The 19,169-nt window shown below is 45.2% G+C and overlaps 1 protein-coding gene across 1 annotated transcript in view; it reads right to left on the bottom strand.

Annotated features, from left to right (window-relative positions):
* Nucleotides 1-4,522: 4,522 nt before the first annotated feature.
* Nucleotides 4,523-19,169, bottom strand: part of TBP (TATA-box binding protein) — a 285,823-nt gene continuing 271,176 nt past the window's right edge. Inside the window, exon 8 of the mRNA XM_086927138.1 lies at nt 4,523-5,096. Within this exon, the coding sequence (XP_086783264.1) occupies nt 5,017-5,096 (80 nt within the window). The 3' untranslated portion in view covers nt 4,523-5,016. The remainder of the gene's footprint in view (nt 5,097-19,169) is intronic.

The following is a 19,169-nucleotide window of genomic DNA, read 5'->3' as shown; positions in this document are numbered from 1 at the left end:
GCAGCCATCTTGGGACCAATATACATGATAGCACCTCATTAAAAAGCATTGTAGTTAATAGAGGGTTTTAGGACTTTAGTTACATTATAAATCATTTGTTGATGGTACCATACTCGTTTTAGGAATTGTGGTGGGTTCTAAGGTGATTTTACCATGTGAAAAAACCTTCTGCTGTGATATCATGAATATTGTTTGAAAGAAAACTAATATCTCATGATTTTCCCACAGTGGTTTGGAAGGGGATCTATAAGCTAAACTGAAAGCATATTTTCTGTAAATTCACATTATCTTTCTCAGTCATGTGAAAATGAAGTCTGACATTCTCAGTAAAACATGTACATCCAACAAGGACAGAGACTGTCAGTTGATTCCTTTGTGTTCTACTGCAGCCTCCTAGAGTGTTCTAAAGAACAACTAGAGCGCTAACAGTCCTACTTATTACAAAGGTATGGCACACTTGAAGCCATCTTGATTGGAATAAAGTGGTAACTCTTAAAACATTTAATTTAAAAAGGAACAAAATGAGGGGGTATATTTTGCCATATGAATTATGATTAGTGCTGCAGAAAGAAAAATTAGGGCACATTTTGAGTGACTTCTCAAACCCTCTTCAATTTCATTAAAACATTCTGACATACAGTCTCCCAAGATGGCCACCAGAGACAAAAGAGCCTAAATGTAGCCCAAATATCACCCAGATGTACCCCAAGTATAGCCCAATGACAGAATGTCCCAGAGTGTTCTAAAGAACAACTAGAGCGCTAACAGTCTTACTTATGACAAAAGTATGGCACACCAGAAGCCATCTTGATTGGAATGAAGTGGTAAGTCTGAAAACACTCAATTTAAAAAGGAACAACATGAGGGGGTTAATTTTGCCATAGAAAGTATGATTAGTGCTTCAGAAAGAAAAATTAGGGATCATCTTGAGTGACTTCTCAAATCCTCTTCTATTTCATTAAAAAAATTCTGACATGCAGACTGAAACATGCACTTTGAATACCAGCAGCAGACGTCCCTGGTGAGCAGTAGCTTTACTACAGTGATCAAATGTGCAACTAGAGTGCTAACATTCAGAATTTATGGCAAATGTGTGACACATCTGAATGCCTTCTTGATGGAACCAAAGTAAACAAGCATTGAAAATGCAATAGATCTCGCCCTCGTTTAAGTTAAAGCCATTCTGTTTGTAATGAGGTGGCTTTTTAGCTTTGCTTTTATTAGTGTTTTTTCAACTTTCATGTAAATAACATGCATCTGTATGCATATAAGTATATGTATGCATGCATTTATGTTTGTATTTATATAGATATACAGATGATATATGTTTATATATGTATGTATATATATATATATATATATTCACTGAAAAAACCATAGGCTATAGACCATATATAGTTAGGAATTAGCATTTACAAAACCTTGAAAATTCACTGAAAAAACCATAGGTTATAGACCATATATAGTTAGGAATTCGCATTTACAAAACCTTATTTTACTCACACAAAACCATTGAAATTCCATATATAGTTAGTTGCACTAACTATATATCGCGCATCTGCAATCCACTGCTGATGATGTCACATATTACATCATTCATGACATGGTCAGTGACATCACTGATGACATCACTGATGACATCACAAATGACATCACTGATGACATCTCAAATGACATCACTGATGACATCACTGATGACAACATCCAGTGACTGTATGTTTCTGTAAAGTTAAAATATGTCTTACATATTGAAGAATGAGTGGATGTATAAGTGTCTGGATGAAGGATTTAGTAGGTGCATGACTGACTGTATGAGTGAGTGATTAAATGTGTCTCACTGAGTGCATGGGTTAGTGACTAAACTGTCTTAATTTGTGCATCATTATGTCTGTTGTTCTGTAAACTGTTGCATGTGTTGATAAGTAGCTATATGAGTAACTATATGGGTTATTGATTGGTTGCCCAAGTATTTGTATGGGAGACTGAGTGTGTGTGTGGGTGGCTGGGAGGTGTATGACTCTGTGCATAGATGTGTGAGCAGTTGATTCACTAAATGTATGGTTTCAAAAGTGCATTTGGAAACAGCTGTATGGGCGGTTGACTGTGTGCATGAGTGTATTGGTGAGTGAATGGATATCTCAGTGCTACATGTCAAAGTAAGTACATATGTAAAACACAGTACATGTGAGAGTTGACATATATAAATAACTGTGCATAAGAGCCAGTGAATGTGTGAGTGGCTGTATGGATCATTGTGAACTTGTATCAGGGATTGTATAAGAGAGTAAATATGTGTTAGTATATGTTTGAATAAGTAAAGTTTGTATAACTGTATAGTTGAGGAAATTGAGGTGTGATTGATTCTTTGCATGACTGACTAGGTGTGTGAGTAACTCCATGGATGAGTGACAGTCTGTGAGTGTCTGTTTACACTGATTGTATCTAAGGTTATATTAGAGTCTGAAGAGGTCCATCGTATTATCACATGAATGATATCATCAGTGATGTGATCAGAATGTCAAATGAGATGTCATCAGTGATGTCATCAGTGATGTCACTGACCATGTCATGAATGATGTAATATGTGACATCATCAGCAGTGGATTGCGGGTGCGCGATATATAGTTAGTGCAACTAACTATATATGGAATTTCAATGGTTTTGTGTGAGTAAAATAAGGTTTTGTAAATGCGAATTCCTAACTATATATGGTCTATAACCTATGGTTTTTTCAGTGAATATATATATATATATATATATATATATATCCACACCACCTCGTACTTCCAAAGTACAATTATGCACTCCAACAATGATCTCCGCCACACAGGTAAGTGGTTTAGGAAGTCTTTATTCCATATACAGCCAAACTTAGGACAAAAACCCAACGCGTTTCGGCGACACACTCGCCTTGGTCACGGGTTAATTCGTTAGTTTAACAGCCGATATTTAAATAAAGAAAAAAAGTGCAAGAAAGTGTCAGGAAGTGCAAACATAAACAAAGGACTGCCGTATTTGCCCAGCACCCTTGTCAGCCATCTTAGCATGGTGAAAATACAGCCACATACTATATCATATCCTGCAGCTAAGTAATACACACGTACAACTGATAGCACTGGCAGGTATACATACAGAAATAATGGAAACATATTAAATAACATATGAAATCCAATTCATACCATCTAGTGTCCGATACTTAGGGCGGCATGCCTGATTACAACTCATATCCGCCGAATATTGCGTAAAAATATCCCAAGTGGGTATAGCATCACCAATTAATAAAAATGCCAGATATAAACGGTATGGGTTTCAAATAGAGTAGCAAAGTCCCAAGTGGGAAAACAAGTTCTTCTCAAAATACACTATGCCAACAATATATGTTTATGCCTGTATAAGCCTGAGTGGGTGAACGCATAACCCCAACTATGATATCCACAGATTATAAATGCAACATACATGTTCAGGCAGGTGAAGACATAGTCACGTTTATCAATGCATGACCATCAGCCCGAATGACCATACATGGACGAACTGTCACCTGTGGAGTAGTGATTAGAAAACTATTTCGTGTCTATCGACAACTCTTTGAACTATACATGAATTGTATAGAAATTATATGATGTGTCTGATGACTATGTCTTCACCTGCCTGAACATGTATGTTGCATTTATAATCTGTGGATATCATAGTTGGGGTTATGCGTTCACCCACTCAGGCTTATACAGGCATAAACATATATTGTTGGCATAGTGTATTTTGAGAAGAACTTGTTTTCCCACTTGGGACTTTGCTACTCTATTTGAAACCCATACCGTTTATATCTGGCATTTTTATTAATTGGTGATGCTATACCCACTTGGGATATTTTTACGCAATATTCGGCGGATATGAGTTGTAATCAGGCATGCCGCCCTAAGTATCGGACACTAGATGGTATGAATTGGATTTCATATGTTATTTAATATGTTTCCATTATTTCTGTATGTATACCTGCCAGTGCTATCAGTTGTACGTGTGTATTACTTAGCTGCAGGATATGATATAGTATGTGGCTGTATTTTCACCATGCTAAGATGGCTGACAAGGGTGCTGGGCAAATACGGCAGTCCTTTGTTTATGTTTGCACTTCCTGACACTTTCTTGCACTTTTTTTCTTTATTTAAATATCGGCTGTTAAACTAACGAATTAACCCGTGACCAAGGCGAGTGTGTCGCCGAAACGCGTTGGGTTTTTGTCCTAAGTTTGGCTGTATATGGAATAAAGACTTCCTAAACCACTTACCTGTGTGGCGGAGATCATTGTTGGAGTGCATAATTGTACTTTGGAAGTACGAGGTGGTGTGGATTCAACAGGGTTACCTTGAGCCCTGATTTATTGCACCGACGCGCAGAGTGTCCCGGTTTCCAGTCAAGGAAAGTGCAAAAGAAATATATATATATATATATATATATATATATATATATATATATATATATATATATAAATAAAACTCAACAATAAGAGAAACTTGGGCAAAAGGAACCATTTTTCATTAGTAATTTATTCTGGCCTGAACATTGGAAAGAGGGAATGTTTCCTGTACTTAAAAACATTCTAAAAATCTGAAAATTTGAATAAAACAACTTTAAAATGCTAGTTTGTGAAACAGGACTACAGTAAAAAATGTATGCAGGAATAAACTGAACTTAACATTTTACATTAATTGACGCAACTTAACTGGTTATATACATGGTTATGTTAAGTGTTCAAATATACTGCATTTAGCACTCTTGACAGAAACCATTAAAATCCTATAAAAAGCACGATATAAATAAAATTACAATGACATTCCCAAAGCCAGACTTAAAATCAACTTCCAGGAATTCTGATGTACTCAGTGGCGCAAAGCAGGCACAATTAGAAAAACACTTGAAATAGTACACTTGTGTGCAATACAAGTCCGTTTTTTTAGGTCATGTCAGCAGCTTCCATTTGAAAGAAAAATAAAGTCCATTTCCAAAAACGTAAAGATGGGGTTACGTGGTTTTTCGAAATCCTTTTAGAATGGGGTATATATTTTCAAATGCTTCATATATTTCTCCTCGTACTTTTGCACCTAAAATAGATAAACAAATTAAACATTATTTGTCAAATATTACATTCCATGACGTATATTAAGCATGAACCCACTTTGGAACCTTAATCAATACACCATCTACAAACAAATTTAGTGTTAAGGGTTGACTGAAATTTTTAACAACCAGTGCCTGGGTCACAAGTAAAAATGAATAAATTACTTACATTTGGTGACATCTTATCTTGCAGAAACTATATAACTGCTGATTGCTTATGTGAGAATATGCCCATACATCAGACTGTATCCATAAATCTTTGACCAATCCCCCTGCGCACCAGTAGTTATTCAGCTCTACATGGCGTTGTTTGCACCGAAAGTGATGTGTATGGTGCCTATATATGTGCCCCCCCCCCCGCCCCCCAGCCCACTGACCTCAGATCCTGACTGTTTTTCTGCACCAGAAGCACAGAGCAAAGGGGAGGAGGAATGACTCGTGTGCCAAAAGTGAGGTCCTAAAGAACAAGTTACTTACCTTCGGTAAGGATATATCTGCAAGAAACATAGGTTACCAATAGATTCCTTGCCTTAGAATTACCCCCAGGTGTCAGACTGGACCTGGAAAGTTTTTTTGTCAGCAGTACAACTGCGCGTCAGAAGGTGGCGACGGTCAGCTCTGCGTCAGTCGTCGTGGTCGCTGGGATGATGGCGCAGTAGCTTTATAGACCCCGCCCTCGTGCACTTACGTCAGTTCTGTAAACGACTTCCCACACCAGAAGGGTGGAGCCATGCAAGACACTGACCACTGCTGCACAAAACTAGGGCCCTGGAATGATGTCCTTAACCCTAGAAGTCAGTTCACAGAACGGCGAGGATGGGTGGGCGGTAAGTAATCTATAACTAACCTAGGTTTCTTACAGATATATCATTACTGAAGGTAATACATTTCTTACCTTAGATACCCCAGCAATACCAACCCCGGAGGTGGGTCTGCGAACCAAGTTCACACCAGAAAGTCCTGGAGAACTGAACGGCCAAAGAAGCCGTCTCTCCGGACTTGGCTGTCCAGGCAGTAGTGTCTTGTAAACGTGTGCAGCGATGCCAACGTAGCTGCCTGACAGATGTCTTTTATGGGGACTCCTCCTCCCAAAGCAGTAGTAGCTGCGGACGCCCTGGTGGAATGGGCACGCACCTCCACTAGAGGCTCCTTCTTAGCCAAAGAATAGCAGGCTTTTAAGCACCAAACGACCCACCTGGAGATGGTCAGTTTGTGCACGGCCCGACCTTTCTTAGAGCCCACGTAACCAACAAAGAGCTGGTCGTCCACCCGGAATGGTTTTGTGCGGTCCAAGTAGAAAGAAAGCACACGTTTTGGATCCAGACGGTGGAGCCTCTCTTCCTCTTTTGAAGGATGCGGAAAGAAGGCGGTAACCACCTTGGGAAGAAAGGTCGAGTTCTAAGGACGACCTTGTCCGGATGGACAGACAGAAAAGGAGGCTTGGAAGACAGAGCCTGTAGCTCACTCGCCCTGCGTGTATAGGGGATGGCCACCAGAAAAGTAGTTTTTAAAGTGAGAAGTCTTAGAGAACAGTTATGTAACGGCTCAAAGGGAGCGCACATAAGATATGTCAGAACCAACTTCAAGTCCCACTGGGGCATTACGAAGGGAACAGGAGAAAAGAGATGAGTAATGCCCTTAAGAAATCTATTTACAACAGGGGACTTGAAAAGAGAAGGCGGATCAGGGAGCCTGAAATGGCTGAGAGGTAGCCCATAACAGTACCCAGAGCAGAGCCCTACTGGGCCGAAGATAAGAGGAACAAGAGGACCTCAGAAAGAGAGGCAGAAAGGGGATCCACAGCCTTTGCTGTGCACCATGCCACAAATTTATTTAATCTGCAGGTGTATACCGTCTTAGTGGAGGGGCGCCTGGCTGCCAAGATTACACTGAAGTCAAGGAGAGGGGGCTCTGTAAACCAAGGGGATAGAGATCCCAGTAACCATAAAGTAAAAAAAAAGGGTTCCACTAGGTCAAGATCTATATAAGATCATGCATGCCTCAAATACAACCACGCTCATGTCCTCAAACAGGCACTACTTAACAGCCCACTCAGAATGTATCAAGCACTTATATAACAACAAAATATGTAAAAGTATATATTTAAATCATTAGAAAAGCTGTCCACATGTTCAGTTTACCCAATAACAATTAATAAAAATAGTTAAAAAACACATAAGTCCCGAACACAATTCTTTGCAGAACACAATATCTAAAAAAGGAGAATTGACACAATCTACTTTGTCATATAAATGGGTTAAAGACAGACTACGCAGGGTGGGTGGTGGAGAGGCCCAGGGACCTGGCCGTAGCTCGCGAGTCCTTAAAACCCTCTAGCGCATTGTCTGCCTTGTCGCGGAAAAGGCGACAGCCATCAAAAGGCATATCCATAAGGGTGGATTGGACATCCGCGGAAAAACCACTCAAACGCAACCAGGCGTAGCATCGCAGGGCTACTGACGTTGAAATCATCCTGCCAAGTGCATTGGCAGTATCCAGCCCACAGCGGATGGTAAACTTCGATGCGTCTCTCCCATCGGCAACTGCACGGGAGAGTATGGCCCGGACCTCCTCCAGGCACTGAGGCAGCACCTGTGCCACTGTATCCCACACAGAGTGGGTATAACAGCCCAACAAACATGTGGTGTTTATCAACCGCAGTCCCAAGCTGGTGGAAGAAAACATTTTCTTCCCAAGGTGGTCCAGCTTTTTGGATTCCCTTTCCGGTGGTGTGGTAGGGAAGGCGCCTTTGGAAGTGGAGGATTGTACCTCCAAGCTCTCTGGGGTGGGGTGTTGGGAGAGGAAAGTGGAGTTGGCCGGGCGATGGCGTCGGGCAATCAACCTAGCCACAGGAGCCCTTGTTTTGGGCATCAACCAGTTACCCAAAAGGAGGTCTGTGAGGGCCTCATTGAACAGAAGGAGGGGCTCCGAAGAGCTCACTGCTGGCTGAAACACCTCTGTCAGCAGGTTAGTCCTGACTGCCACCGTAGGAAGCTGGAGGTTGAGAGCCTCGCCCGCTCTACTCAACACTACTGCGTATGATGCTCCCTCCTCAATAGCCACGGTAGGAGGAGACAGCAGGCCTAGGTCTGGGGAGGTATCCAGACCACTGGCATCCCCCAGTTCCCCTCTCCAGTCCGGATAGTACTCTAACTGGTCTAACAAAGGATCCCCAGACCCCTCCCAGTCTTCGTCACCCTTCTCTGGCTGTTAAGCTGGCTGAAAATGGCCGGGGTGGAACACAGGGGCAAAAGTACCCATCAGTGCCGGATCCGGCATCGGCTGATTCCGGTCCGGCTCCGTGTCCATGTCTGGCTGGAAGCCGGGGTCGACGCAGGCTGGGGGACCAGCCGGCGTCGGCTGCAGATGTGGTGCCAGTGAAAACGGAGCCGGTGGAGGCCCGGATCCACAGGGGCCCTGCGGTGCAGAGGCCAGCGTCGAAAGATCAAGGGCCCCCAGCAGAGTCCACCAGGCCTGAAGGCACGCCAGCAGAGTCAGGCTGCCCAAAGTTAGCGTGCATTGCCTCGTAAAATTGACGAAGCTGGGAAGGGGTCGCTCCTGGTCCCGGGAAGGCCGGAGTTGACCGTGAAGGCTCTGCAGGCAGAGCTGCGGGAGTCATACCGCCCGCAACCTGCATCGCGGAGGCTGAAAGACGAGGGGAAGTCGAAGAGCGACAATGCTTCTTTGACTTCTTAATTTGCTTTGACTTACCTGACCCCGAGTGCGAAGACTTAGAAGAGGAGTGATGATGACTTCGCAATTGGTCCCTCTATCTCCCACGCGACTGGGACCTTGCACGACGCAGAGGCGACGGACGGGCCTTGAGGAGCTTTTGGGATTGCTCATGCAGACTTCAAGGCCATGGTTCAACAGTCGGAGAACCACTTGGGGTCATTGTTGCGCTCCAGGCAGAAGAGACACACGCAGAGCGGATCCGACACAGACATCGGGAACAGGAACCACAGGCCTTGAAGCCAGGCATCCCTCATGCACCAGGAGTCGGTTGAAGACTCAAAAAAAAGTCGACAAAAGTCACAAAACCCCCGTAAAAAAATGACTAGGGTACTGCTCTCTCCTGATCTGCGCTTGCTGGGGCAGAAAAAGACAGAAATGACGTCAGCGGCGTCTATGTAGCTACCGCAATGTCATTCTGGCGACCACTTTGCCAACGACGGAAGCGGAGCGGACCAATGCCACCTTCCGACACATAGGGGTACAGGGGACGAAAAAACTTTCCGGATCCAGTCTGACGCCTGGGGGGAATTCTAAGGTAAGGAATCTATAACTAACTGTTTCTTTCAGATGTATCGCTTATGTGAGAAAGCAGTTAGCTGAATGTGGAGGATTGGTAAGGAATCTGCGGTTAGACAGATTCTGTACCAGATAAGGCATTACCGAAGCTAAATAACTTGTTCATCTGATAAAGATTTCTAGCCATAGAGTCCTTACCTTAGAAGAGATACCTAAGAAATCACTCCCTGGACGTGGATCTGCGGACTGTAATAAAGTAAGAAGTCCTGGAAGACCAAACAGGCAAAATGCCCATCTCACCAGACCAGTGTGTTGAGGCAGCTTTGTTTGGCAAATGTGTGTAATGCTACCCATGTATCTGCCTGCAGGGACTCTAGCCAATGCAGTGGTTGCAGCTTCAGCTCTGGTGGAATGAGCTCTTAAGACCTCAGGGGGCTGTTTCTTTTTGTTGCAGATCTTAATGCAGATGGTAATCCATTGAGCGATGGTTCTCTTCTGAATTGCCTTCCCTTTCTTTGACCCTGCAAATTCAACAAAGAGCTGATCAAGCACCCAGAATTCTTTTGTATGATCAATGTAGAACGAAAATATCCTTTTTGAGATCAAGGCGGTGGTGTCACCTCTTCTTTAGAGGGATGAGTAGTGGGGGGAAGGGAGGTAGGTAGGTAGGTTGATATTCTGCCTGACATGAAAAGATGTGACCATCTTTGGCAAAAAAAGGATGCTTAAGTTCTAAGAATCAGCTTGTCTGAGTAGTAGAAGGAAGTGTAGGAAGGGTTAACTGAAAGCTCATGCAATTCGCTAATCCTCATGGCAGATGATATACCCACAAGGAAGACCGTTTTAAGAATTTGGAGCTGTAAAGGGTAGATGTGCATTGGCTCTAAAGGGGAACAAATGAGAAAAGGGAAGGGTGTGGGAGGAAACATGTCGAAATCTTTTAAGGAATCTAGTCACGACAATTGACAAACAGTGAAGGTTGGTCTGACGTAAGAAGGCGGAAATGGCTCTCAGATATCCCTTAACTGAGCCCAAAGCCTTGCTGGGCCATGGATAGAACAAACAAGAGAGCTTCAGATAAAGGTGCAGATAAAAGATCAACCAATTTAGACGTACACCAAGTCAAAAACGTGTCCCATTGGAAGGCATGAAAAGTTTTAGTGGAGGAACACCTGGCTGCTTGAAATGACATACAGTTCAGAAGGGAGATCAAACACCCTCACCTGTCGTTGCTTAATATCCCCACATGAATGTGGAGACTGGAAGGGTTCGGGTGCAGTACCCTGCCCTATTGCTGTGACAGAAGATCCTCCCAAATGGGAAGACTGAATGGAGGACAGATGCTCGTGAGTTTGGGGTACCACACTCTTCTTGCCCAAATCCAGAGCCAATAGGATGACTTGGGCCTAGTCGTTCTCGATCTTCTTTAGAATACTGGACAGGAGTGATATTGGCGGGAAGGCGTATAGGAGTCCTGAGCTCCACTCTAGAAAAAGTGTGTAATTGAGCGAGAGCCACCTTGGAAACTCCAGCACACAGAAGTGCTGACATTCTGCGTTCTCGGTGGTGGTGAATAGATCTAATCAAGGCTCTCCTCAATCTTGGAAAGTCCCTTGCTCACTTTGCCACTGGATTCAAGCAAGCCGGGCTGAAGACGGCTGGAATGCCAGAAACCGGTCCTCAGAAGCTTGTTTCCGGTCCAGGGAAGACATGGCTTGGCAGTTTGGGCTGGACTGTTCCCATGAGGCACAGGGTCAGACTGATTTGCATATAGCCATGTCTGAACTGGGGTGGCAGAGTGGGCTAAAGAACGGTGATGGATGAAACCCAGATCTTTTGACTGGGTGTGAGTGTTTGATTGATTCAGATGCTCCGTCCATCACCACCCCCTTTTGTACCGCTTTTGGCTGCCATAAGTGTGGCAGGGTATGCTCAGACGTGAGTCCCTTGCTCACTTTGCCACTGGATTCAAGCAAGCCGGGCTGAAGACGGCTGAAATGCCAGAGACCGGTCCTCGGAAGCTTGTTTCCGGTCCAGGGAAGACATGGCTTGGCAGTTTGGGCTGGACTGTTCCCATGAGGCACAGGGTCTGACTGATTTGCATATAGCCATGTCTGAACTGGGGTGGCAGAGTGGGCTAAAGAATGGTGATGGATTAAACCCAGATCTTTTGACTGGGTGTGAGTGTTTGATTGATTCAGATGCTCCGTCCATCACCACCCCTTTTTGTACCACGTGTTTTGAGCTACCTTTGACCCTTAAGAAATGTTTGTATCTCCGCCCTAGACATTGCAGGAGGATGGTGATCCATACGTTGATCACTTCTCGTTTGAACTATGCTAATACTCTTAACTTAGGGTCTTTCAAGGCTTTGCTAGGACATCTACAGGTGGTACAAAATGCTGCTACCCAGCTCAACATGCAACTTCCTTGACAGGCATCGATCTCCCCCTTTCTAAAATCTTTACATTGGCTGCCTATCAAGAAGCGGATTACTTTCAAATCTTTCTCTGACCATCAGGCATTGTTCCAATCCAGCCCAGGTTAACGCGCTGTAGTAACCTGTATTGTTTTCATCTTGCTGCTTACTCCCTAGCTACTAATGTGAAGCATGCAATGTTGGTGTGATGGATATGAATGGAATGTTTGGGTGTTTGGATACTTGAGTGTGACAGTTGGAGTACAGGCTGAGCAGCAGGCAGACTGCTCCTGGTAGGGCTGCATCACATTAACTCAATAACTTGTAACTACAACTTAATAAATCTCTTGAAACTACATCCTGGCCACGGACGTCATTACTACACTCACCGACAGATTCTTCCCTTACCGTACCACCAGAGCTTTGCTGTCAGCGTCTGCAGCTTTGCTGGCAGTGACTGGCATTAAGCGTGTGAGATGGGGCGGTAAAGCATTTTCATTCTTAGCTGTCAAAGCTTGGAATCCGCTTCCTGTGAACCTCCAGATGCTTCCTTTGGAGGAGGTCTTTCGCAGGAGGCTAAAAACTTGGCTCTCTTCTGCTTACCAGTGAATTCTTCTGTGTGCGTTGGTAGGTACCAAAAACCCTAGTGCGGGCTTACTCTCAGGGTAGTCGTGAGCTCTATAAAACCTCTGCATTCATTCATTAGTTCAGGTATATGGCACAGTGAATCCACTTTCAACAAAATAGAAGCAAAAAATATTTTTTTTTAGGAACGCAACAATATGAACACTGAGTGTTGTCCTTTGAAAATGTGTGTTTGGGGGGCGGGCGGCAAGATACAGCTCCAACAGGGAATCCAGTTCTTGCTTGCCCACATCAAACAGTTTCAGCACATTTGATGGTCCAGGGACACTAGATATCTTTAAGGAGCACCTGTAAAACATGAACCAAACAGTGCACAACCACAGAGAAGGACAAGGGTTCTGAATGATCTACCTACGTGGTTAATGGTAGAGGGAATTGTTTCTACCACTTTCCTCCACCCTCTATCGGGAATAGGGAAAAGGAGGAAGACTACAGGAATAAGAGGCAGGTAGCTACCAGGAAACGTTATTTAACCTAGAAGTGTCTGTTTACACCTACCAATAACTATTGACTATAGAAAAACACATGCTCTAGCTCAACCTCTTTCTTTGGGTATCACTTGAGTGACCTCTACCTATGACACACTCTGTCATTGTGAGAAAGTGCCATCTTTCTTGCCTTGGTATGCCCCCACTTTTTTCTGAACTGCTAATGTGCTTTGACTGAGTGTGCCCTGGGTTCCTGCCAACCAGGTACACAGGGCCTGTGTTCCTTCCCTAAAACTGTGCTGAAACTAAAAACCCAATTGGCATTTCTGGCCACCTGTCAGCCCCTAGTAAATGGTACCCCGGGTACCCAGGGCATGGTGACCAGAGAAGACCCCTGAGGGCTGCAACACTTATTGTGCCACCCTCAGGGGCCCTGTACCCTGGCACCCACACACTGCCTTTGCAGGCTGAGTGCCTAAGTACAGAACTAAACCAAGAGTCGACATGGCACACATCCCTGTGTGCCATGCCCACAGAACCCACTGCCCTAGCATACTTCAGTCACCCCTCTAGCTGGGTGCCCTATGCCAGAGGTGTGGGCACAGGTGCATGAGCCCTGTGCCCCTACAGTACCCAGGACCATTCCTGGGCACTGTAAGTGCAGTGATGCCATTAAGAGTATATGGTGCTGGGAGGTTGTCATTATGAACTCCACAGCACCATAATGGCTACACTGAAGACTGACAAGTTTGGTACCAAACTTGTCAGCACATTAAACTCGCTCTGATGCCAGTGTGGGATTTAATGTAAAATGCACCAGAGGGCATCTTAGAGATGCCCACTGAAATCCTAACCTACAATACCCGTTTGGGCTGAGTGGCTGCAGAGTCTGCCACACAGCAGACATGTTGCTGGACCCCTGGGTGGAGAGCCCCCGCTCTCCTGGGCCTGCAACAATGCACATCCTGGGTGAGGTGCTAGGTCTCCTCCCCCAGGTTGGGCAGGGGGAAGCTTCAAAGGCATGCCGCCTCTGTGAGCTTCACCAGACCATTTGCTGTAACCCAGCAACTGGCCCCCACCAGTTCTAACCCCCACTCTGGCAGAAAGACTAGCAGGAATAACTAAGTCAGGAAGGGGGGGTGCCAGCCTGTGCCAACCCCACCCCTCAGGTGGGGGAGACAAGGTAAAGCACGACCCCGGGCTCCGGCCATCTTGTAGATGGGGAGCCCTAACCAATCCCAGCTAGGCTCCTGCCCCCCTCCCACAGGAGAGGAGCAGACTAGGGGGTGTACTCACCCCAGGACAGGGACCCATTGGTCCCTGTCCTTGCCCTACCTGTAACGCCCTTAAATTCAGTATTTAGGGGCTCCATGAACCTTCCTTCCTCAGATCCCGATACAAAAAGAAGAAAGAAGATAAAGAAGAAGACCCGCCGTGCAGCTGCTAACAGGACGACAACAACTGACTTGGCCCCAGCCCTACCGGCCTGTCGATCCTGGAACCTGCTCCTGCCTAATCCCGGCGACTCCTGCGGACAGCAACCTTGGGACACTCGGAGGACCTGCCTGTCTTGACCCTCTTAAAGACTGGGACTCCCATCAGCAGAGGCTCTGCTGCAACAACCCACCTGGTGCCAACCAGGAAGCTCCGGACCAGCCCACTCTGCACCCGCCGAGCCCGGGCCGGGCCCAACCGAACCAAGACCACGAGGACGTCCCCCATGCGACTTGGACCCGAAGTCCAGTGCCCAAAGACCCTCCTTGACGAACCAGCCGACGCCTGCAGACTCAGAACCAGGGGCCACCCCAACCGCGACCAGCCGATGGTAAGCTTTTCCGGCGCCAAAGACACCCCTGCACCCGGCGCCCTACAGCCCCCTGTGGCTCCCTTTGGGGTACCTACCTGTGCTCCAAGATCCCAACTTACCTCTCGAAGTGCTGGTCGCCCCTGGAGAGTCACCGTCCCCGAGCCTGCAGCCTTTGTTCCTTTTTGACCTTTCCCATTGGATAACATTGAGCGCCCGACGGCTCAAGAGCACCCTTCACCCAGCCACCGAGTGCCGCTGGCTGTGCCACCTTCGTCCTATCCTACTTCCCCCCTTGCCCTGAGCAAGTGACCAGGAGCTCAGCTCCCACAGCCGTGTGGCCTGCTAGCCAGCAGCCACCAACCAAAGGCCCCCTTTCCCGCATTAGATATCATTGGGCCTACCTACCTCTGCATCCAGCCGGCCCTGCGCTGCTGGCGCAGAACAGACTATACTTACATGACCCTGGGGGACCCCTGAGTCTACACCCGGAACGTTAACTTCACCAGCCAAGTACTCCCCTGGAAACCGGTAACTCACTTACCTGCCATTGGATGACATTGACCCATTTTGACGGAAACATTTTCTAAGTGTGAAGTTTTGAAAACTGCAAATAATCATATAAAATCAGCCGAAGCCAAATTCCGAAGTACACACCTGCAAGCAGGCAAGAAGCCAGTACTGTACCTTGCAGCCCAGTACTGAACCGCAAAAGTAATCCTTACTGGGTTTACTAGTATTCTGTATTTTCTCCATAGGAACCCATTGTCTGTTTTTCTATGAAATTTCTTCTAAGAGCCTACTTTTGAAAACTTGAAATATTCTTTAAAAATCATACGAAATACTGAAACGCAATTATCTACCTGTTTTAAGTTCAGACCCCAGTGCCGGCCCTAGAAGCCCAGTACTGGATTACAAAAGTAACTCAATCATACTTTACCTGCAACCTGAATTTTCTCCCATTGAATAACATTGCCAGATTGTGATTGAAAAGTTAAGTGTGAACTTTTAAAACAGCTTTATATTCATGAAAATTCACCACAGTAACTAAAACGTTTTTGCTAGCTTGGTTCCAGCTTAGACCCCAGGACAGAATCTAGGATCTAGTCCTGGAACTACTAAAGTAATCTGGACTGTAATCAACTGTAATTTGTACTTTTAAGGTAACAATTCATTGAGCTCAATGCTAAAGTGTGTCTAAACTTCTGTACCCATTGTGTTCACCAACTTCATTGCTTCCTTGCCAAGTAATTACATGAGAGTTCTCATATCTAGCAAAGTATATATTTATGCCTGTTGGTTCTAAAAATAAAACAACTATATATTTGGATAGAACAACCATTGGCCTGGAGTTCAGTCCGTGAGTCTGTGAAATCCTTTGCTGACTGAGTGTGTACAACAAATGCTTTGCACTGCCCTCTGGTACTGCCTTACTGCTCGACCAAGCTACCACTTTTGAGAGTAAGGTCAGTCCTGACTTTAACCTCTAGTATATTTATTTATAAAGTTTTACATTGCGCGAACAAGATCCCAAAGGATATCAGAGCGCTTTACAATAAATTGGTAGAGAGGACAACATGAAATAAACATAGTAATTGAGAAAAGGAGAAAAACAGGAAAAAAAATGCTAAATAGTTAACAATGGTACAAATATAAGGTGTAATATTATGCAGAGGATACATCTGTGACTGTTAGTTGTACCATGGAGCGAGGAACAAAGAGATAGACGCCTTATAGGTGCCCCATCCCCTTATGGCAAGAATTTGCTCATTAAAAATCTTTTGGCTTCAACTTTGAAGGCTGTCGTCGAGGAGAGAATACGTACATCCCAAGGAAGGGAGTTCCATATTTGAGGGGCAGCACCAGAGAAGTCTCGGTGACATGTTCTCTTTTTGCTGAGGATGAAAGGTTTCTGGAGGAGAGTGGAGGAGCTTCTGGATGCCCTCCCCCCACATGATAATTCAAGTTTTTGCACTAGGTACGTGGTAGTATTGTAGTGGAGGGCTTTGTGCGTCAGAATTTCAATCTTTAGCTGAATTTGTGCTTCACCAGGTAGCCAGTTGAGAGATTTAAGGACTGGGGATATGTGCTCATTTAGTTTGGAGCCTGGACAAGAGGTTGTGCAAAGAACTGGTGATAGGCCGTTCCAAAGTCAGCCTAGTTGCACTACCAGAGAAAGACTGCCTCATGGAGCATTCGCACCTCAAAGTCGAAGGTTCGACAAGGAGGAACTCCGCGTCTTGATCTTCGGGCTCCGAAGACTTTCATTTTTCCAACCAGGTATCAAGGAGTGGAATTGTAGAGTACTCTTGTTTGCTCTATATATAAAACGTTATAAATAAAATAAATAAATAAATAATGTGTGCAGTCTTACAATGGGCTCTAGCATCAATCAGAAGTCACTGAAGGGTACAAAGAGCAGGAGGGATTCTGGTCAAATTTCCTGGGATCGGTCAAAGGGCACAGCTGCATGGAGCACTGCTTTCATAGGAGCTAGATGCGCTGTAGAGAGACTAGAGGGAAATGAGTTACCATAACCTAGTCGATAAAAAAGTCCAGATTCTCCTAAAATCACACCAAGTCGTAGATCTAGATTAAAAAGGGTTGTGTACAGGATACAGCTCTGTGAAACCCCTTGATTTAGGTTGGTTTTGCCTGAGACGGAGCTCCCTATTTTCACCATTTGTGAACGGTTATACACACAGAAGTTAAACAACTTTAGGACTATTCCCTGGATGCCCATCTGTTTCTTCACGATGCTAATCCGAGAGTAGTGACTGACTGCATCAAATAACAATGTGTTACAGATTGTCTACTCCTACTTTAAGATTAGTGCTCACTGGTGCACGCTGATTATAGGAGCCCGGTCTGGGGAGCTAGAACAGGAATCGGATAGGTTTACCATGGCATGATCACAGAGGTCTATCAGGTGCAAGGAAGGCTGTGGTGAATAGCAAAAGTGCTGCCCACGAGTCACAGGCATTAAGCTTTGGAGAGAACAGAGGCAATATCATAAATGATGGTGGGTGCCAAGCCAGGGTGACTTAGGGCGCCGTGACAAGTTCACGCCAAGTACAAACCCTTAGAAGTGGTGCATGACGAAAGGCAGCATTGCGCCTCAGCCCACAGCCAATGCAGGCATGCATCCCCTCCTGAACTGGAGGGTCATGTGCCTCCTCTGTTCAGAGTGCAGTGTGAATGCAGCATTCAAGAGTAAGCCGGGCTGCATGGCCTACACAAAGGTGCTGACGTCACGCACTTTTATCAGTCAGGCTTGGCAGCAGCAGGCACTGCTCCTAGTTCTCGCTCCCTAGAATACTAGTATACCCAGGAAAGTTCTTGCCTTGCCAAAAATTGGGTCACCTTGATGAGAGGAATGCAAGCACTGTAATTGTTGCCTGAGCAGAGAGGAAATGAAACAACTGTGTCTATTCCCAACCAATCAATCACGACAACCATGGAGAGGAGCACTAATTGTGTACTGGTTTAGCATCCAGACTTTTACACCCACTAACCGAGCTTGACCGGTTCTGCAGAACCTCTCTACATCTTTGTCTATATAGGACTGGTACACGAAAAGTAATAACCTCTCTGTGGCCTTTTTTATGCAAAGGGATACAACAACAGAAACTGTATGTGCTTGCAACAAAAGAAAGGTCCTGTACGTTTGTCGGACTAGCAGAGTCATGCAAGCACAGAGTTACGAGCCCATTTACTTACTACACAGAAGCCCACCCTCCCAGGCATGCTGCGTCTGCCAACAACTCCAGTGTCAATCTGTTCCTGGGCCCCTTTACATAGTTGGTCGAGTACAGTAGGGTGTTTACCTTGTAGAACCTCTCCCGGGAAGGTTCTCCAGTCTCTAGAAACTCTTGCCGCTCTGGCAGTGAGCCAGACTCCAACCTAGAGCCTCATCCTTCTCTATCGACAATGCCTTCTCAGAGCCGGGCATGGTCTGCACTATACTATTCTCCTCTGATTCAATAACCTAGGAGCGAACACAGGCTGGCCCTGAGGTGCACTGTGTCTGGTAAGCCCAAATGATGATACTGTGCTGAGAAGGCCTCAGGATCGGGTCATAATCAAGCGAAGCCTCATCATCCTGTTCATTCCGCTCCACTATGCCTAACATGGCTGTCTCCATTGAGTCTCTGAAAACTATAGATTTTGTTGGGAAACCGCTATAGATTTTGCTGGGAAAAAACCTCTTCTTTCTTAAACTTTGTAGTGTTTCTTCAGCCCACGGGTCAATGTTCCCTCTAGTAGATTTAAATGCAGGCTTCCCATTTTTTCAAATAAACAGACTCTGGGTTGGTGTAGCCTTTTATTTGCACTTCTCCTGAAAGCAGACACTGAGAGTACAAGAGACCTGAGAGTAAAGATTGTTATCTTTAATACAGTGACATGTGCTGAATAGAGATTAAATACTGTACCCTAAACAGCTGGATGGGAAATTCCCTATAAAAAACGTAGTCATTAAGCGGAGAAACCATTTGTTGGGAAGAAAAAA

This window comes from Lissotriton vulgaris, chromosome 6 (genome assembly GCF_964263255.1).
Source record: "Lissotriton vulgaris chromosome 6, aLisVul1.2, whole genome shotgun sequence".
Lineage (NCBI taxonomy): Eukaryota > Metazoa > Chordata > Amphibia > Caudata > Salamandridae > Lissotriton > Lissotriton vulgaris.
The sequence above is the reverse complement of the archived record's forward strand: the minus strand, read 5'-3'. Positions and strand labels throughout refer to the sequence as shown.